The sequence below is a fragment of the Myodes glareolus genome, chromosome 9 (assembly GCF_982192425.1).
Source record: "Myodes glareolus chromosome 9, mMyoGla1.1, whole genome shotgun sequence".
Classification (NCBI taxonomy): domain Eukaryota; kingdom Metazoa; phylum Chordata; class Mammalia; order Rodentia; family Cricetidae; genus Myodes; species Myodes glareolus.
This window is the reverse complement of record NC_142034.1, coordinates 8,856,727-8,877,408: the sequence shown is the minus strand read 5'-3', so window position 1 is coordinate 8,877,408 and position 20,682 is coordinate 8,856,727. Positions and strand designations below refer to the sequence as shown.

General features: G+C 48.8%; 3 protein-coding genes across 7 annotated transcripts in view; 1 reads left to right on the top strand and 2 right to left on the bottom strand.

The window, feature by feature from the left end:
• Positions 1-2,648, bottom strand: part of Slc39a11 (solute carrier family 39 member 11) — a 442,672-nt gene extending 440,024 nt beyond the window's left edge. The window contains exon 1 of the mRNA XM_048446145.3: positions 2,392-2,648. The gene's annotated coding sequence lies outside the window, so the exon portion shown is untranslated. The remainder of the gene's footprint in view (positions 1-2,391) is intronic.
• Cog1 (component of oligomeric golgi complex 1) lies at positions 1,971-15,016 on the top strand. 2 transcript variants are annotated; one of them, XM_085695999.2, is made up of 14 exons: positions 1,971-2,325; positions 4,238-4,479; positions 4,642-4,823; positions 4,959-5,129; positions 7,438-7,594; positions 8,569-8,779; positions 9,630-10,418; positions 10,826-10,972; positions 11,177-11,338; positions 12,140-12,267; positions 13,064-13,172; positions 13,638-13,747; positions 13,820-13,898; positions 14,823-15,016. In XM_085695999.2, the coding sequence occupies exons 1-14, from the start codon at positions 2,011-2,013 to the stop codon at positions 14,958-14,960; spliced, it is 2,940 nt and encodes a 979-aa protein (XP_085552125.1). In that variant the 5' UTR covers positions 1,971-2,010; the 3' UTR covers positions 14,961-15,016. The 2 variants fall into 2 exon arrangements, with proteins under 2 accessions (XP_085552125.1, XP_085552126.1); XM_085696000.2 differs by having other exon boundaries at positions 1,972-2,325; positions 11,177-11,332.
• The window catches only part of Vcf1 (VCP nuclear cofactor family member 1), a 25,446-nt gene continuing 18,765 nt past the window's right edge, over positions 14,002-20,682 (bottom strand). For 3 of the 4 annotated variants that reach the window (XM_048446149.3, XM_048446151.3, XM_085696005.2), the window contains exon 3: positions 14,002-16,120. In XM_048446149.3, the coding sequence (XP_048302106.2) occupies positions 15,884-16,120 (237 nt within the window). In that variant the 3' untranslated portion in view covers positions 14,002-15,883. The remainder of the gene's footprint in view (positions 16,121-20,682) is intronic. The other variant, XM_048446152.3, reaches the window with a different exon arrangement.

Sequence of the window (20,682 nt, the reverse complement as noted above, 5' to 3'; positions counted from 1 at the left end):
TCTGTAACCAGCCATGCCCCCCTCATTGCGGAGAAGGCTTTAGCAATTCTTGTGGAGTTGGAAGCTTGAGGAACGAGCATTAGGTTCCAGGGCAAGCCACAGCCCACAGTTCAGATTTTCAGAGAAACTTGATGCATCAATAAGACATCAAGCAGCTTGCATAACTGCTGGGAAGGATGGGCAAATAAGTCGAGGAGGCAGGCGCAAAAGTGGGGGAGAGCATTCCCAATCCAAAGCAGGCCACAGGGTGATGGGGGCGGGGCACAGCACAGCCTGAGGACACCCGCCCCAGTACCAGCCCTTGCGAGCTATGGCTGCAGTCCTGTCCCTGCCACCCCACATAAGATGCTGCAAGCGACACCTATGCCTCCACCAAGATGAAACCCCCGCACTCTGGCAGCACGAAGCCTCCAAAGCCCCAGTTAATTTTGTCTTTTGAACCAGTCCCAGTTCCCAGGCAGGCGCATAGGTACAAGGAGTCCTGGGGAAAGGTCTTGCCAGACAGAGCCGCACTTGCCGAAGACAGGCAAGTGTTCTCGCGCTCAGAAGGAAACAGCCTGCACAGTGATATTGTAGGAAGGAGCGCACATCGCAGCTAGGCCACGAGGGGGCGCGCTGTACTGGGAACACTGACGCAGAAGGAAATCTAGAGCCAAGAGGCTTATGATTACTGAGATAACACCCCTCCCCAAAGTAAATAAAATTCTTCCTGAGATAACACCTCTCCCCAAGGTAAATAAAATTCCCTGTGCATCGAGCAGGAACACTGTCATAATAAAGCGCTTATTTAGATATCAATCTATTGCTGTGACATTTGTCTCAAAATAGTGACGGTGGAGAATGGGAGCGAAAACCCAGGGGCTGCGACACAGAGCTGCTGAATACATAATACTGTTTTCTCTGCGTTAACGTAGGTAGGGATTCTTCAACGGCAAACTTTTCCAAAACGAAGGGGAGCAGGCCAGAATGTCCAGGTTTTCTCAGTGGGTCAATCGTAGGGTGTCCTATCCTCGGACATCATGGACTCCCCACCGGTCTCCATCACAGCAGGACTGGAGCAGGGGAAACCTGTTTTGTGGCTACTAAACAGTAATTAAAATAAAATGGAAGACCCAAAGAACTAATCAGCCTAAAACAAACGCTTTAAGGGGTAACTTCTGTACGTGGTGCTCTTTCCGATCAACAAACATAGGCTCAAACTAGTCTTCCTATAAAGTTGCATTTGACCAACGTTCCTAAAAAAACGAAGGAGCTGGGGCTACTGCACCCAGACGCCAGGCCACCCAGGAAGCTATACCTTGAGGTTCCTCATTGGGTCGACCACAGCTGTCACGCTGATCTCCAGCTGGCGAGGCCAGAGGATTAGGAAAGAGACCTAAGGTCCTGTCCTGGATGACGTGATGGTCTAGCCAGGCACAGGTGTGCATTTAAGAGTGACGGCAACACGGCCACGGGTGCGTCTTTGACATAATTAACCCGCTCTGCAAAGCTCTTCTCTCACAAGGAAAGGGCTAGGGTGCGACATATGGGGGTTCCAGGTCACCGTAAGGCTTTGACCAGTTAGTACCAGTTCAGTGCTTAACTCAGCGACCTTAACAACCTCGCTTCTCCGAGGAAACCAGTGCTCAGGGCAGGCGAGAAGGCACAGCGGGTAAAAGCTATTGCTTCCAAGTCGGATAGCCACGGTCTAAGTTCTATCCTGAGACCCAGTAGGCAGGAGTGATCCTCCCGCAAGTTGTTCTGTGACCCCCACACATGCCCTACGCGGAGTGACAGGAAGAAGGGGGAGGGAAAGAAAAATGGGAGGGAGAGAGGAGAGGTTGTGATATTAAGAAAAAAACCAAACCAAAAAAAACGAGCTATCAAGGCCAACACTGCCACGGTGGCTCAGGCCCTGGGACCGGACCGGCTCCCGGCCTGGCATAAGTACTTCCGCCCTCATGCAAGATGGCGGGGGGGCGGGGCGGTGTCGGTAGGCGGAAGCGGCCGGGTGGACACTGGCTTAGCACCATGGCGGCCGCGACCGCCTCCCCGGCTCTGAAGCGGCTGGATCTGCGCGATCCTAACGCGCTTTTCGAGACGCATGGAGCGGAGGAAATCCGCGGGCTGGAGCGCCAGGTTCGAGCCGAGATCGAGCACAAGAAGGAGGAGCTGCGGCAGATGGTGGGCGAGCGCTACCGCGACCTGATCGAGGCGGCCGACACCATCGGCCAGATGCGCCGCTGCGCCGAGGGACTGGTGGACGCCGTGCGGGCCACCGATCAATACTGCGCTCGCCTCCGCCAGGCCGGCTCCGCGGCGCCCCGGCTCCCACGGGCCCCGCAGGTCAGTCCGGGACCCGAACCCGCCACGTCCCGCCGCCCTCGGCGTCCGGCGGACCCCACCCCTCACCTTCCGCCTGAGGAGCCCGCCCCTCGCGCCGATCCGGGCTCCGGGGAGGCGTCTGCTGGCCTTGCTCAGGACGCTGGTCCGCTCCCGAAAAGGCGACCGGCCTTTTGCTCCAGGAGCCTTCCCGGACTTCCGGACGATTCCCTCGCCTCCCTCGGGTTCCCGGCGCCCTCCTTCCCTTTTAACTGAAAACGCCAGGGGTCTCTCGACAGTCAAGGAGCAGATTCTTCCCGTTTGCTCACACCTTCCCATCAAGTCATTCATTCCTCATCCCACCCGGTTACCCGAGCCTGGAGGATTGAGGGAGGGCAACCTCAGCCGTCAGGCCCTCCCCCTTGTAATAAGTGAACAATTTCATTTTAGGCAACGAAGCTGGTCTCGAAAATTCAGGGCATCCTATCTTCTGTTCCCTGAAACATTAAAGACCTGATGCGGAATGGTGGGGTGGGAAGCGCGTCCTAAGCTGGGCCATTGGCCTAGGCAAGAACAGAGAGCATATAGGGTAAATATTTTTAACTTGGGAGAACTTACTGAATCAGAAGAAGAAACAACAAAAGCTCAATCTAACTCTCATTCGGAGCTTCAACCACCTTCAGATGACCAGACTTAGTTGGCTAACTTTCACGTGCACTCCTTTAATCCCAGCATTCGGGAGGCAAAGGCAGGCGGATCTCTGTGAGTTCCAGGCTAGTCTGGTCTACAAGAGCTAGTTTCAGGACAGGCTCCAAAGCTACAGAGAAACCCTGTCACAAAAAACAAAAAACGAAAGGAAAAAAAAAAACATCAAAAAACCTTAAACTATATAAACCTAGTTTTTAAAATCTATTGATTTTCATAGTTATGGCTGTTGCATTTCTAGGGCAGCCCCACAAATTCCTTCCCCATTCAAATCACAAAGAGAAGCCTCCCAAATCCTTTCCTGCAGCTTACATTCTAACCAAGAAAATACATCCACGAGAAATTCAGCTTATTTAGTGTAAATAATTTAGAATAGCAGTAGAAAATATTTTAGCATAAAAGTGATTAATCACCAAAATAATTGTGTCCGTCTAACATAATAGTTCTGGAGGAAGTGTTCCTCCTCAGTAAGGACGACTAAGGTTTGGAAGATTGTCTCTGGCCAGCTTTGACACTGTGTAATTCATAAAGAATAGAAATCAATTTCCCCACGGTATTGGGTTCTGGAAAGTCCAAGATCAAACTGTTAGCATTTGATGTCAGAAGACCTGCTTGCCTCTCATAGCAGATAGGGAGGAGTCTAAAAGTTAAGTAAAGAGTCTAAAAGTTAATCCACCCGCCTCCCCAACACACACACACACATACATACACACGCACGCGCGCACACGGTACTAACGAAGACACAGTCATGAGGTGAGAGGGCAGACTGAGAAGCCTGAAGTCTGGGCCAGATGAACAGTGAGCACAGAAATCTTTGGTGCCCTCAAAGAGGGAGGAGAGAGTAGGAAGGCTGGACATCAGACAAAGGAGGAACGTGTATAAAGGGCTCCTGCCACCAGTAACTAGATGGTGAGATGTTGACCTGCGTCAGACCCCACTGCCCCATGGCTGAGCGGTACTAAGTCTAGCTTAATGAAACTTGATTTAAAAAAAAAAAAAAAAAAAAAAGACAGGTTTTCCCTATTTAACCCTGGCTGTCCTAAGAGTGCTGTGTTGACCAGGCTGGCTTTGAACTCACAGAGATTCCCTGCCTCTGCCTCCTGAGTGCTGAGATTAAAGGTGTGCACTACCACATCTGGCAAAAGCTTCAAATCTTAAAGCATCCCCCGACTTCTCCCTAAGCCCATATAAACGGAGCCATGCTTTTGTTTGCTCTCGTCTCGCCCTCCAGCCGCAGCCGCCATCCGAGAAATTCTACAGCGTGGCTGCCCAGATCAAGCTGCTGTTCGAGATCCCCGAGAAGATCTGGAGCTCCATGGAAGCCTCTCAGCATCTCCAGGCCACACAGCTCTACCTGCTCTGCTGCCACCTGCACAGCCTGCTCCAGCTCGACTCCTCTAGCTCCAGATACAACCCCATCCTCTCCAGATTCCCCATTCTCATCCGGCAGGTGGCAGCAGCCAGCCACTTCCGGTAAGTGAGCGGTAAGTGAGCGCGCCCAGGCTCTCTAATGAAGTCTGGATCTCACTTAATCCCTCCTGTGCCATGGAGTCCATTTTCTCTCACCTAATTTGGGGTGAAATATTCACCCTAAATGTTAGCCATTCCTTTGTTGATGTTTGTGAGTCTTTCTAGGTCAACTATTTTGCATGAAAGCAAGATGCTGCTCAAATGCCAGAGCGTGTCAGACCAGGCTGTGGCCGAGGCCCTCTGCTCTATAATGCTCCTGGAGGAGAGTTCTCCCCGCCAAGCCCTCACAGACTTCCTGATGGCCAGAAAGGCGACTATTCAGAAACTCCTGAACCAGCCTCACCACGGTGGGTGTACTTTCCTCTAAAATGTAATTCTCTAACGGGATGGAGCTGCGAGTGTTGAGACAGCCTGAAGCATCAGTGTCCTGTGTCCAGCCTTGGTAAAGGGAAGGTTTAAAAGAGGGTGGCTTCTTCTTCCAGGTGCTAGCATCAAGGCCCAGATTTGCTCTTTGGTGGAGCTGCTGGCTACCACTCTGAACCAAGCCCATGCCCTTTTCTACACTCTACCGGAAGGCGTGCTGCCCGACCCATCCCTGCCCTGTGGCTTGCTCTTCTCCACCCTGGAGACAATCACAAGCCAGCATCCCACAGGTGAGCTCTGTACCTTTCTTCTCATTCCGTCAGCTGATCTGCCCCCATCCCAGCTGCTGTGCCAGGTTCTAGGGGATGAATCAGTGGACTAGGAAGATCCTGTCTCCTGCTCCGCAAACATCGTAGTTGAGTTGTAAAAGCAGATGCTGAATCTTAAGAGATGCAGGGTGCTGTTTGATGCCAAGCATAGTCATTGCTGTAAATGCAAAGTACCGGTTGCCCAGCAACACTGATGAGATCTTCTCAAGGCCAAAGAGGACTTCCCTGGGGAAGTGAGGTTAAACTGAAAGCTGAAACCGGGCAGTGGTGGCGCAGATCTATTACTCCCAGCACTTGGGAGACAGAGGCAGGCAGATCTCTCTGAGTAGACGAGGCCAGCCTGGTCTACAGAGTAAGTTCCAGGACAGCCTGAGCTACACAGAGAAACCCTGTCTTGAAAAACTGAAAAGACAAACAAAAAACAAAAACATGAAAGGTTAAGGTTGAAAAGAGTTAGTACGTAAGAAGGAAAGAATCCCAGGTAAAAGAAAGAGGAGGTTCAGAGTCCTGAGATGAGAATGGTAGCACGTCCGAGAAGCTGAGAGTGCCAGCAGAAGCTTCTAGAGTGAGCGGAGGATCTAGTGAGAAGAGGCCCGAGGCATGGTCAGGGCCCAGGTAATGTACAGCCACACACGCCAGATGTGAGAGAATGGGCTTCATCCAGGGATGAGGGTATCCTTCCGTGACCTTGCAGGCTTGGGATGCTCCCTCTGCCATATGTCCCCATGCATCCCATACTTCTCTGGGGTAGCATTTCCCCAGCTGTCATTAAAAGTTTTCATGTGGCAGTGGAGCCCTGCAGGGTAGAGTGATACTGAGAGCTAACAGGAGGCTGTCACCATGGGCCAGAGTCAGACATAGGATGGGGACAGGGGTTAGAAGGGAGCCATGCAATGGAGCTAAGTGGACAGTCGATCTCTTGAGAGGACTGGGGATGAAGGATTGGGAAGCACGTGGGAAGGGAGGGATCCACGTTAACTAGAAGAGGAACTTGTTTGTGGCTGGTGATGGATTTGCATTTGCAGAGGAGACATTGGAGAACACTGAGACGCAGAGATGGGAGCAGAGACACACGCCTGCAGTATACCTGCAGATGGCAGCCTTTGCAGCCACAAGGATGGCTGACGGGGACAGATCCCTGGCATCATAGGAGTGCAGGGTCGGGTGGGACTGTCGGCAGAGTGACTATGGAGGCAGCAAAGGGGAAAGAAAGTGAATACAGGATAGTTACGACCAGGAACTCATTTCCAGGAGAAATTGAACATCAGACTCATTTCTGAGTGACATCACCTTCCTTATGCTTTCATACACACACACACACACACACACACGCACACGCACCCACAACTCCCACCCTACCCCCCTGAGCTGGCATGTAATAATTTATCCCTCTCACGGAAGGTGAGTACTAACTAACTTGCCCTGGCATAGGGAAACAGACATACACGGTTACCTTGCAAGGGCCTTGTGTGTCAAACTCAGAGTGGCTTTCTCTGCGTAGCCCTGGCAGTCCTGGGACTCACCTTGTAGGCCAGGCTGCTGAGTGGCGCTGCCTAAGGAGCACAGTGCGGGCCTGTGGGATGACCAGGAGACTCACCGAGTAGGACAGGTTGCCAGTGGTTGTTCCCTTGGATCTCAAAGGACCTAGGACGCTGAGGAGAGGGAAGCAAATAGCCTGCACTTTTTCTGACAACTTAAGCTTTATTGTTAGAACATCCTCTATTGTTAGAACATCAAGGGCTGGTGGGTACAGTGCCGTGCACCTGTATCCCTAGCTACTCGGTGCTGTGCACCTGTATCCCTAGCTACTCGGTGCCATGTCCTGTATCCCTAGCTACTCGGTGCCGTGTGCCTGTATCCCTAGCTGCTCAGTGCCTGCCATGCAGCCGTATCCCTAGCTACTCAGAAATCTGAGGCAGAAAGACCACTAGGACTCAGGGTTGGAGACCAGTCTGAGTGACATGGCAAGATCCCACCTCACATGCACATGCACACGCACACACACGACTGTACAGCACTCTTTCCTTCCTTCCATTATTTGCCCTCCTTTCTCCCCTAGCTGTACTACTCTTCTCAGTCAGCAGAATGACAGAGTGTGGGGAACTGCCACACACAATGAAGGCCCAACATTCCCTGTACCTCCTTTATCTAACCTTTTCTCCAGACTGCTCCACAAGGGCGGCGGGCTAGGATTTCTCTGATGGTTTTTTAGTTCTTAATATGCTGTTCAAAGCACAGCCTGGATTCTTCTCCCTTGGCTTTTCTCCAGGAAAGGGCATCAGTGTCCTGCAAGGGGAGATGCGACTGTGCAGCTGGTTCAGACACCTGCCGGCCTCCATTATGGAGTTCCAGCCAGAGCTTCGGACTCTCGCTCATCCTATCAGCCAGGAGTACCTGAAGGACACGCTGCAGAAGTGGATCGACATGTAAGCAATCAGAGAGCATCCCCGAGACTTGACCTGCATGCAGCCTTTGATGTGGCCACACTTGGGAGGCATGCACTGAGACTCTTAGTCACCTAGGTGACGTGCCACATGTCAGCCACCCACTCAGGGTGCACTACTTCCCTTGTACCCTCTTAGTATCTGTGTGGGAGAATCAGAAAGCTATTTTTTTGTGTGTTAGAGAGATGGCTCAGCAGTCCAGAGCGCTTGCTGTTCTTCCAGAAGACGTGGACCCAGTTCCCAGAACCCACATCAGGCAGCCCACATCCATCTCTGTAACTCCAGCTCCAAGGGGATCTGCTGCCTCTGACCTCTGGGGGCACCTGCACAAGCACACAAGTTCACATAGTTAAAAATAAAACCTCTGCCAGACAGTGGTGGCGCAGGCCTTTAATCCCAGCACTTGGGAGGCAGAGGCAAGCAGATCCCTGAGTTTGAGGTCAGCCTGAACTACACAATGAGTTCCAGAACAGCCAGGGCTACACAGAGAAATCCTGTCAATAATAATAATAATAGTAACAATATCATCTTTAAAATAACTTATCTTTCTGGAACAGAAAGTAAAGGCTTTTCTCCTTATGTTTGAGTTATGTGTACTCTGAGCTTTTGTTTAATGTGTTGGTTCTGAAGCCACGCCATGGGGCTCTAGATAAAAGGTGGTCTGCTAAGAGGGCTACCGAATCCCAGCTTCAGTCCAGTTAGAAATGTGCTGATGTACTCAGGTCAGAGGCTTCAAATGAAGTTTTAAGAATTTTTCTTAATGATGTGAAAACCACAAATCAAAGTCAGGTCTGCTAATTCACACCTTCAATCCCAGTGCACAGGAAACAGAGGTCTGTCTATATAGCAAGTTCCAGGCCAGCCAGGAGTTCATAGTGAGCCTTCTCTTTTAAAAACAAACAAAAAAATACAGAAGTCAGTATCTAGCGGAGCCCAAGGAAGTGGTCTTGTTACAGGTGCAGTGAAGACATTAAGAATGGGATCACCAACCTGCTTATGTACGTGAAGAGCATGAAAGGTCTCGCAGGGATCAGAGATGCCGTATGGGACTTGCTCACCAATGAGTCTGCCAGCCACAGCTGGGAGGTGGTGTGTCAGCGGCTACTGGAGAAGCCACTCCTGTTCTGGGAGGACCTGATGCAGCAGCTCTTCCTAGATCGGTTACAGGTGCGGTGAGCATCACTTGGACCACCTGATGCCCAAGCCTAGCGTGCCCTTTTGACCACGTTGAAAATGCCCTCATGTACTGGATGCTTTCTTTCCCTGTTTCTTACCACATCTAAATTTTCTAAAAGCTAAGAGAATTAGCAGGTCCCTGTCAGATGCCCCTCCATGATGGTTTGTCCTCTGCCACACAGTGCTGACAGCGTTAGCCCTTTGTCTCATCACTGTGAAATACCTTGGGGAACCATGTATTTTAGTTCAGAGTTTTGAGAGTTCAGTACATGATCACTTGGCTGGTTTGGGCTCATAGTGAGGCAGAACATGTGACCAGAGCATGTTAGAGCCTCTGTAGTGAGGCAGAACACGTGACCAGAGCATGTCAGAGCCTCTGTGGTGAGGCAGAACACGTGACCAGAGCATGTTAGAGCCTCTGTAGTGAGGCAAAGCACATGACCAGAGCATGTTAGAGCATCTGTAGTGAGGCAGAACATGTGACCAGAGCATGTTAGAGCATCTGCAGTGAGGCAGAACATGTGACCAGAGCATGCAGCAGAACCTTTTTACCTTGTGGCAAACAGGAAGCATTTGGGGTGTGAGGGACAACAGCACAGACCCTGAGGAGACACCGGTGGCCTTGCTTTCATTAAACCCACTCCTAAAGTTGCCACAACCTCCCAAAGTGCCACCAAGGTAGAGCAGGCCGTTAACCCCTGAGCCTGTGTGGCATTTCACAGTCGGACGCCAACACTCACTGTGTTGGTAAAGAACGTTCCAGATGCTGGCATAAATTGCCATTTCAGCTCGTTTGGAAAGTTCCATGAAGTAATGACTGAAACTCTGCTCTCCTCTTTAGACCCTGACCAGAGAAGGTTTTGAATCCATCTGCAACAGCTCCAAGGAGCTTCTGGTCTCAGCTTTGCAGGCACTGGAGAGCAACAACTCCACATCGAATAAGCATGTCCACTTTGAGCAGAACATGTCTCTCTTCCTCTGGTCCGAGAGTCCCAGCGACCTGCCTTCTGATGCTGCCTGGGTCAGCGTGGCAAACCGACCTCAGTTTGCCAACAGTGGCCTCTCCATGAAAGCCCAAGCAGTCAGCCCTGGGGTCCAGAGCTTCTGTTCTGCCCTGGATTCTAAGCTGAAGGTTAAACTGGACGACCTCCTGGCCTACCTTCCCTCCAGTGACACACCACTGTCCAAGGACCCCTCTCCCGTGCACCAGGCTAAGAACTCTGCCTTTGACAGACATGCAGATGCCGGGACTGTGCAGGACATGCTGCGAACTCACTCCGTGGCCTGCATCAAGTACATTGTGGGCTGCATCCAGGCAGAGCTGCAGATCATTGAAGAAGTCACAGGCGATCAGAAGGATATCCTTCACGGCACCAAACTGCATGCCGTCCTCTTCATGGCCAGACTCTGCCAGTCCCTGGGAGAACTGTGCCCTCACCTGAAGCAGTGTATTGTGGGAAAGTGTGGGGGCTCGGAAAAACTTGCAAGAGAGGCCAGAGCTCTGAAACAGCAGGGGAAGGAGAAAGCTCAGGAGGTGCTCCCCGTGCAGGCCCAGTGGCAGGAAGTGAAGGAAGTCCTGCTCCAACAGAGCATCGTGGCCTACCGGGTCTGGAGCTCAGCGCTTGTGAAAGTGAGTAACGGCGTGATGGGACGTCTTGGGGCCTTACTCCAGTCTGGCCATCCTCAGTCCTGCTGACTTATTCATAGCTAATGTTTATTCATAGCTGACGTAACCTGCACCAGGCAGCTCCTGTGTAAACTTCTGTTCCTCACCCTAGACTTTATGGCATGTTTCCCTCTTACCAACCTGGATAAGGAACCCTGCTTCCTGCTTGTGTGTCAATAGCACAGCCCCCTGTGGTCTCCATCCAGGTGACACCTGGCATTACTAAGATGGCTAGCAACTGCATCCTCCCGCTGGGTGTTGACCTGCCAGGGTAGTGGGGCTGGCAGTTTACCACCCACACACCGGCCACTTTAAACTGATGCTGCCAGGGCCCCGAGGAACTGATGTGGCTGTTCTCTTTTTATCACCAGTTCCTGATCTGTGGCTTCACTCAGTCATTGCTTTTAAGTGACGCTGGCTCAATCCTGGCCACTGCCACCAACTGGGATGAACTAGAAATTCAAGAAGAGACCGAGTCTGGCAGCAGTGTCACGTCTAAGATACGCCTCCCTACGCAAGTAAGTGTGTCCTACCTCACAGGTGCTTGGGCTGCAGAGGGGACAAACTGCTCCAGAGGAGCAGGATGGCTTGAGAAAGCCATTTCCATGTGTGCCTTCTGAGGACCAGCTGAGCGCACGCTCAGTGGGAGAGGTCAAGGTATCCTAAGTGAGGGCTGCGTGGGGCTTGCTGAGTGCACTTAGCAATGTGTTCTTATCTTTCAGCCGTCCTGGTATGCACAGTCCTTCCTGTTTAGCTTATGTCAGGAAGTTAATCGGGTTGGAGGCCATGCCTTGCCCAAGGTGACCCTGCAGGAAATGCTGAAGACCTGTGTGGCCCAAGTCATAGCTGCCTATGAGCAACTCACAGAGGAACAACAGGTAAAGGTAGATATCCAAATGTTTTCACAAACAGACAGACCTTTTTCTTGGATTTGGGCAGTTTGTATGAAGGGCACAGAATGGTATCATTGCCCAGCCCTGGCTCCAGTCCCATAAATATGCTCCATTGTGTTAGGAGAGGCACTCAACTGTGCAGGTTGACTCTGTCACCCTGAAGGTCAGGACTGATGGACAGGGTAGAAGCTTTCAGTTTAAAAAAAAAAACAAAAACAAAAACAGCTAAGCTCTGGCACCAGTACCACCATTTGCTCATGCAAGCTCTGGGCAAGCCTATAAACCCTTGATGTACCCAGGATCAAATAGCAGTAGATGGGCCGCTCAGCTGGGAGTGGCTTCAACACACAGGAGATACACCCATCCCTTCCATGCTCATTGCTGAGTGAGATGCAGGATGGAGAAAGCTGTGGCACCAGAGGTTCTTTTTAGGATGGGAGGAGGCCCTAGCCTCTCGGTCGCCACTACACCTGTGTCTTTGACCCTTGACTTGGCCTATTTCACTGGGAACATTTAAAGGCGGGACCATTCTGACTTGGAAGAGAAGTCTTCCCTTCTGGGCCTCAGCGCTCACATACATCTCCAGGCAAGAAGCCCTGCCCCTTTGTGACAGCCACCTTCAGCCCAGAGCCTGACTTTAAGGGGTTGGTCTCTGAGATTTTAAGACCAGGATTCTATACTGAACCTGTGGGTGTCAGCTCACTGTACCAAGCTGTAATACAAACAGAACCTGCAGCTGCTCTGAGACCCATGTAAGCGATCAGCCCCTCACCAGCCAGCCTTCACTTGCAGAAAGAAGGGACATTTCCAATGACCCAGAATCGAGCCCTGCAGCTCCTCTATGACCTGCGCTACCTCAACATCGTTCTGACCAGCAAGGGGGAAGAAGTGAAGAGTGGCCGGAGCAAGCCAGACTCCAGGTGACTATTCCTACTGGATGCCTCCAAGGCAGCCTCTTCCTGATGCAATTAATGGACAGTATACTTAGAAGGCTTTCTCTTGGGGTTTTCCTAATTTACAGTGGCCGGAGTGTACAGCAGTCAGTTGAAACCATACTTCAGGTCCAGGACTTAGATCTTTATCTGGGCCAGCAATAAACTATGTCTTACACTGTGTCTATCTAAAAGCTGCCAGGCAGTGGTGGCACATATATTTAATCCCAGCACTTGAAGGCAAAGACAGGTGGTTTTCAGTGAGTTTGAGGCCAGCCTGGTCTACAGAACAAGTTCCAGGACAGCCAGGGCTACAAGCAGAGAAACCCTGTCTTGGTGGTGGTGTCCATGAGCTGAGCAGTTAGGCAGCCCTGAGGCCACACCATCTCACATTGTGTGTCCTGTCCTTAGCTGTGGTCGGGCACCATTGTACAATAGTCTGTATGCTGGTGTTCAACAGCCTAAGCTGAGGCCCCTTTCCTGAGGTACTCCCAAAGAAAGCCTGCCACATCCTGCAGTTTGGTTTCTCTTACAGTGAGTCACTGTGTAATAGGTAGGTTAAGTAACACTTGCTGAATAAATTCCACAGCCAAGTGAAGCAGGCAGAACCTGTTTGGTAAGCAGAAGGCACGTAACTTAAGCATCATGTCTGGCTGATTGTCCTAAGGACACCATGCAACTCTGCTGGACAATGCCCACCTCTGGGGTTTCTATCGTAGTAAGAACTGCCAAGTCGTTTTCTGTCCTAAAGTGTGTGGAGAATAAAGTTTCTGACTCTTTGCAGAATTGAGAAAGTGACTGACAGGCTAGAGGCCCTCATCGACCCTTTTGACCTGGATGTTTTCACACCGCATCTCAACAGCAACCTTAATCGCCTGGTGCAGCGGACTTCTGTAAGTTTGGTCCCAGCCATGCTAGTGTGACTAGTGAGGAGACTGGGTGCATTTGGTTCAAATCACAAAGCAAGTCCGCCATAGTCCCTCATGCACAGGGGTGAGATCTTCAATAGCAATGTTGGAGGTAAGGGTTAATTTATACAGCCTCACAAAAAGAAATACATGGGTGCCAGGCTCAGTGTGTAAGGTGTGTGCCACCAACACCAAGTTCAGTCCCTGGGATCCATATGTGAGAAGAAAACTGATTCCAGAAAGTTGTCTTCTGACCTCCAGGCTGGGCGCATACACAATAAATGTTCTAGAAGAGAACTCCGTGGCTTTGAGAGTCTCACCCTTGGCAGATTAAGGAATAATTCTGAAAAAGTAGCACTTAAAAGTACTCCCAAACAATGGCTAGACAGTGAAGCCACTGTCTCTTGGAGTGAGTCACTGGGCCCCTCTCCCTTTCTTACTTACCTGCAGGTTCTATTTGGATTAGTTACTGGTACAGAGAAACAGTTTGCCTCCCGGAGCAGCACATTCAACTCCCAGGAACCCCATAACATCCTGCCACTGGCCTCCAGTCAGATCAGGTGAGTAGCTCGAGGCTCTGCAGGGCTGCGGCTGGCTGTTCCCCGCCATGAAATCGTCTTTCTTGTCTTGAGGTTCGGGCTGCTTCCACTGAGCATGACAAGCACGAGAAAGGCAAAAGCAACCAGCAGAGGCGTCGAGACACAGACCCAGGTTAGTGCCAAGAGGAGAGGCCCTCCTGGTTCTTCCAACCCCCCCTCCACTCAGGAGCCAAACCCCCACCAGCTCTTTTAGAAATAATCAATTAGGCACCATATGGCAATGCACTAAGGCTGCTTTTTAATGGCGGCGCAAGAATACAAGGTTTCACTAGCTTGAGCTCATAGAAAGACGTCCACTGGCTCGAGCAGGTACCCAGTCCCAGCCCGTGAAGAACACACAGCACAGGACAGAGGTGGTTTCTTGCATGTTGTAGGGTAAGGAGAGTGACTGGTGACTGGCACTCCAGCACTGCCATCAGAGCATGGGAAGCAGACCCTTGTCTTGCAGATGGTCTCATCTGTGCCTTTAGCTGGGTGGGAAACAGGAAGAAGCATGCTTTCTTGAGCATTGTTTTATTAATACGTGTTTTGTTTTGGTAGGACGCCATCCATTAAGCCTGCCGGAGCCCTCCTGGGTATTTCTGGATTGTGTTGTGTATATGTGTGCTTGACAGCTTTTCTTAGAGCACGGTTTGCCTGTTTGTTAGATAAAATTCCAAAAAAGTCTCCTTTCTCACATTCCCTGCCAGCAAACCCAGTAACATAGGGTTTTAAAATCTGGAAGACAGTCCTAAAAGAAAGCAACTTTCTTTCTGACCTCCAGGCTTCATGACACTAGTTCCCATGTCACACAGCTGGCCTCCATGCTGTGGCCCTCAGAGGAGCAGCCGCATGTCCACTCTTCCTGGCATGGGCTGTCTTCAGACTGTAGCTCTATCAGTTTAGCCTGCTCTGGTCCAGCAGCTCCCTCAGACCCTTCTTACTAGAGCCATCCCTGCTCCTCAGTGCTGCTGCCTGTGTTGTGTGGCCTGAGTGGGGTGCAGTGGAGGGGGAGCTGGCAGGAGGCTTAAGGCACTTCCTCTTCATCTAATGGCAGGTTGGCCCCCCAGCACTCTCCAGAGCAGGTGACCCGACACATCCTGGCTCCTTGTTCAGACAGCTCGCCAGTGAGGAAGACGACTCCCCTGCATCTTCCTTATTCAAGCTTGCCTGGCTCTCTAGTATGACAAAGTAGCGTGGAAACAATGCCCAGGCTCTCTAATTAAATACTACTGCATCGCTTTCCCAGAAGTGCCTCTGCTTATGTTTCTACACTGCCCCAATCTTCCTGGTTCTGACGATGGAATGTGGCCCCCTAGCAGGCAGGGGTGCTGTCAAGCATGAGTTAAATCCTCACTCTTTAGCTTCATCAGCACTGACCACTGCCTTGGCCATGGGCACTGCAAGGGTTAGCAGTTAAGCTGTTAATACGCAGATTTGTAAGACAGTTACTAGGTGTTTCTTAGAGACTGTGGGGTTCTCTGTAGCATCTGCAGTGCAGACTAGAAGAAAACAGATATGGAAGTGACATCCTCCCTGGGAATACAAACGTGTAACAGACCACAGCCAGGCAGGGAAAATGCTTGGCCTCACGGTCTTCAGTTTAGGCAACTGTTCCCTTCCAGGGAGGACTTTCCATGGACATCTACACACTAAGAGGTAGTATGGCAGTTAACTTCAATGCAAGACTGAGTCAAACTTCCCATATTTGGGGAGAAAACTTATGGGTTTTTTTCCATGGAAACTAGATATTCATTACTAGTTTATTGACTTAAAAAAAACTGAAGATCCCACATTTTTAAGAGGCTCTTACATACAGTATGTCTAACTGACAGATGTGGAAATCAGAGATTTCCTCAAACACTGCCATGACATGGACTTGATGCTCTCTCTCAAAAGACTCCTATAAAAAATTGCTCCCAAGCCCCTTTGAAATTGCAATAATGCAGCAAAACCCCAAGTAAACAGCTGCCTGCTGACCCAATACTCAAATATAGACTGAAAGCCAACAGGCATTTTTTTTTTTCTGTGTGCAACTTTTAAAAACAAATCATTAAGTTGAAATATTCAATCTGCACAGTGCTGTCCCTTCACAGAAGGCAAGAAACTGCCGGAGCATCATGTCAGAGGCCGGCCTCGGTGCTGTAGGCTGTGAAAATGGGCCTCCTTCAGGGTCTGATTGATATGGAAGTAAGGGCCTTGGCACAGTGCAGACTGCTCAGGCAGCACCGGCTGGGGGGTGCTGGGGCAGGATCCAGGGGTGATGTGGCTCAGGCTGCTCTCCGGCCCACTGGCCCTGTCTGGGCTGTTGATGCTGCTGTTGCTGCTGCTCCCACCGCTGTCGCTGCTCGAAGACTGAAAGAAAAAGAAAAGGCCAGGGTCATATAGCCAGTCTTCCTGAAAAAAAGGCTTTACTCGGGCTTAAAATAAGATACCCTATTAAGAGTCTTCTTTGTAATGGCTCAAGAAAATTCTACTGTGAACGCAGGAGGCAGAGGCAGTTCAAGGCCAGCATGGTCTCCACAGTGAGTTTCAGGACATTTAGGGATACACAGAGAAACCCTGTCTCCAAAAGCAAAACAAAAGAACCACTGTGTATGTGTTCCGTGCTTTCAGTCGCTCATCTTTTGATGGACACCTAGGATGACTTCATCTCCTTGCTGCTATGAAAAGAGCAAAACACAAATGTGCAAGTGCTGGGTGTGGTCCTCTGGGTCAAACGGCAAGAAAAATGAAAGCATGATAGTAAGCTCTCCCAGACTTTATGTGCAACGAGAGGGGTCATGAGAAGACAAAAGGTTTTAAGGATCTGAGATAGACAGTGTAATACAACATATGAGACATGAAAATTGGGAAGGGGACTCCTCGGGTGACACAGGAGGAGGAACAATCCCCCAAAAAGTATATACTGAACCACCACAAAGAAACTGCTATTTCATGTACTTAACACTGGGCTTCACACACGCAACTACCCTGTCAGGTAGGAAGTGCTGGGTCTAATTCATGGACCTTGACTGCATGCCCTTCACCTACATATTATTTCTTCACTTCTCTGTTTTAACCTCTCATTCAATCCACCACTTCCAGTAAACAAAGGTGGTTAGTTCTCAGATTCAAGGAAAGTATCAGCTACTGGTACAGGGACAGAAAAGGCATGCCCTGTCCACAAAATGAACTGCTGACACAGGTAACTGACACCCTGCACACAAAATAATGTCCTGTAACTACTTAAGTAGGATACAAAATACACTTAAAAATTAGCCTGTCCATCTTGCTGCCAACACACAATGTGTGCCTGAGTATGTGCCCCTGTGCCCTCTCACAACATGACTTAACATTTATTTTTTAAAAAGATTAATTTACCACATATACAATGTTCTGCATGCATATATGCCTGCATGCCAGAAAAGGGCATCAGATCACATTACCGACGGTTGTGAGCCACCATGTGGTTGCTGGAGTTGAACTCAGGATCTCTGGCAGGCCGTGCTCTTAATCCCTAAGCCATCTCTCCAGCCCACATTTACTCATTTTAAAGAAGCTAATCAGAGGGGCTGGAGAGATTGGCTCAGTGGTTAAGAGCATTGCCTGCTCTTCCAAAGGTCCTGAGTTCAATTCCCAGCAACCACATGGTGGCTCACAACCATCTGTAATGAGGTCTGGTGCCCTCTTCTGGCCTGCAGGCATACAAACAGACAGAATATTGTATACACAATAAATAAATATTATTAAAAAAAAGCTAACCAGAGGCTTTATCAAAGCAAGTCATTCGAAAAGTGTCTGCCTTTTAACACCAGGATTAAAACTACCTTTTTTTATCTGGGAAAGAATCAAAACCTAAGGAAGGGGTACAAACTGAGCTGGTTTAGAATCTGATTTGAAATCTGGCTCTTTGCTATATCTAACGTATGTTCTCTTAACAAAGGTATTTGCTTTGAAATATGTTTACAGCCATGTAAAGTCTACACATGAAAGAAAAGACCTGGAAGAAAACAGACCAAAGCAGTTACTCCAGTTACTCTGTTAGATGTTAGAATGGGAGAATTATGGGGCTGGAGAAATGGCTAAATGGTTAAGAGTACTGGCTATTCTTCCTCAGGACTTGAGTTCAATTCCCAGCAACCACATGATGGCTCACAACCATCTACAATGGAATCTAATGGCTTCTTTTTTCTGATGCCCTCTTCTGTCATGAAGACATACATGCAAATAGAACACTTATATATATATATATAAAATACATAAAACAAATCTTAAAATGGGAGGATTATACCTTTTCCCCTCTATCAATTTTCTGTAGTTATATATTTCCATTAAAAATAGGATTTTTAAGATTTATTTTATGTGTATGAATGTTTTGCTTGCATATATGTATGTGTATCATGTGCCCCAAGAATTCAGAAGGTATTGGCTCCCCTGAATCTGGAGTTAAATGGTTGCCAATTACAATATGGGTGCAGGGAGTTGAACTCAGGTTCTCTGTAAGAACAACCAGCTGTTAAGCACTGAGCATCTCTCCATCCCATAAAAACAAAGTTTATAAATGCTTCCAGATCTCTATTTTCAAAGTGATTATTAAGTCCTAGCTCTAGGTACTAATATGCATATAGATAACTCACCTGAAAGAGTCAAAATGCACCGTTTAGAAGCATCGATTGGTATACCCAACACCCACACTTGCCCATAGATGATTTAAGCTACTTAGCACAAGCACATACCCAGTGCTCGCAGGTAGTATCTGTGCAATTAAAGCAGTATTCCACTTTCTTTTTCTTTTTTTTCTTTTTGTTGTTGTTGTCTATTTGTTTTTCGAAACAGGGCTCCGTAGCCCTGGATATCCTGGAACTCACCAGTAGATCAGACTGGCCTTGAACATAGAGGTCTGCCTGCCTCTGCTTCCTGAGTGCTGGGCTTAAATGCATGCACCATCACAGCCCTGCTGGAGTTAAATAAGTCTTAAAGCCAATGCCAAAACGAAAAGCTTACTCTACAAAGGCCTCTCCCAAGCTACCTTAACAGGTTAGAATGGCTACCTACACTGAGGTCATGGATATTTATTAGGTCACTACCCTAGATCAGAAACCCGTGGAGCAAAAAGTTCTGTTTCTTAGTCTGCTTTCTTTACTGTTTTTCATTACAGGTATTTTCTGAAAATTAAGGCAGAACTAGAGTAAAGTCTTTAGTAAGTCAAATTTGCATGTCAAGTTGCATGTACTTCAAACTGTATCAGCCAAAATTACACTGTTCAGAAAAGATGAAAGCTCATTAACAGGTCAAGGAGCTCTTTTTAAAAAAAAAAAAAAAAAAAAAAAGTATGCTTCCAACTAGCTGGTTTGGTGGGGTGGGGTTTCTTGAGCTGCAGCCTCCAGGTGTAGTCCAGGCTGGCCTGGCATATGTATCACACCTTCCTCAGCCTCCCAAGTGCAGAGATTATAGGCAGATGTAGCAAAGTCCAATGCTCCAGTTCACTTTTTTGTTTGTTTCTTAGTTCATTTTTAAATCTTGCAAACCAACTCATGGTAGCATGGGTAAAATGTCTCACAAACAAACCGAACTGGCCAAACTAGTTAAATTGTAAAACATTCATTACATATATATGCACCACGAAATTATCCTCAGCACTACCAGAGATGCCAGAAACTTACTCATCTAAGAAGTCACTTTTTCTTCAGACTAAACCCTACATATAATGTATCATCTGGGTTGTTTCTTTTTCTTGGGCTGGCTAGATGGTTTAGTAGATAAAGGCATTACTTGCTGCCAAGACTGCCAACCTGAATTTGCTCTTTGGGTCCCTGTGTTGGAAAAAGAGAACCAATTCCCCCAAAAGTTATTCTTTTACCTCCATACACACAAGCTGTGGCTTGTATGCGCCCATACACAAATAAATATAATAGACATTTAAAAATATTTTTCTTGCCAGGCAGTGTGGTGCACACACCTTTAATCATAGCACTCGGAAGGCAGATCTCTGAGTTCGAGGTCAGCCCAATCTACAGATCGAGTTCCAAGACAGCCAGGGTTATCAGAGAAACCCCGTCTTGGAGGAAAAAAAAAATCTAATCTTTCCTCCCATACCCAAGAGTATTAGGACAGCACAAATTGGACTCAATGAGTGTTTTAAAAAAAAGAAAGAAAACGCAAAGTCGGGCAGGTAGGGAAGTAAGGAGCAGGAAAAGAGGGTTAATATGATCAAACCACACTATAAAATTCTGAAAATATTAGCAGAATACCTTGGTTTTTAAAAAAAAAAAAACAAAAACTTTTTTTTGCCATATATATATATAGTGTATATCAAAAAAGGCATTTAGAATTTGGATCTTCCACTTTATTTAACTACTTTCCGTTCCTTTTTTAAAGCCCCCATGAGTGTATGTATGAGAGAGAGAGAGAGAGAGAGAACGAGAACCACGAGGAAAGAATGTTACTACAAAACCGAGTAAGGTCTTTAGTTACTCACAACTTGGACACAGACTCTGAAAAAAGCTACTGATCTATCAGTCAGACTCTAGGACGGCTGCTCTGCTTCCATAACTAACCACAAGGACTGACAAGCTGTGACTGGAATGAGTTCTCCAGGGGAGCCTCTGACCGAGGCCTTTCCTCACCCCCCAGAAGAGAGGAGAAACCGGACAAGTGGTGCAGGGCATCAAGGAGCTGCCTGTGGGCAAGGCAGGCAGGCAGGCCGGCCCCTGGGATGAGCTGCTCACCCGTCCTGAGCACAAGCAGTCGCCCTGTGCTGTCCGCCCCGTGCTCTCCCAGCCACAGGTGAAAAGGTGAAATGGGCAAAGACTGACCAAGCTGCTCTCAGTCAGTGATGCTACCTTTCAGTATCAGATCGATGCTCCTACGTGATGGGACACAGTTCTGAGTTCAAACTGCCATTCTGTCCAGAAGAACTATCCTATTCCTGTTAT

Excerpts from the sequence above, each read along its gene's own strand:
- Cog1 (XM_085695999.2), top strand. The coding sequence starts at position 2,011 with ATGGCGGCCGCGACCGCCTCCCCGGCTCTGAAGCGGCTGGATCTGCGC. Across the intron at positions 4,824-4,958 it reads CCTGAACCAGCCTCACCACG|GTGCTAGCATCAAGGCCCAG; the intron begins GTGGGTGTACTT and ends TTCTTCTTCCAG. Across the intron at positions 7,595-8,568 it reads CTGCAGAAGTGGATCGACAT|GTGCAGTGAAGACATTAAGA; the intron begins GTAAGCAATCAG and ends GTCTTGTTACAG.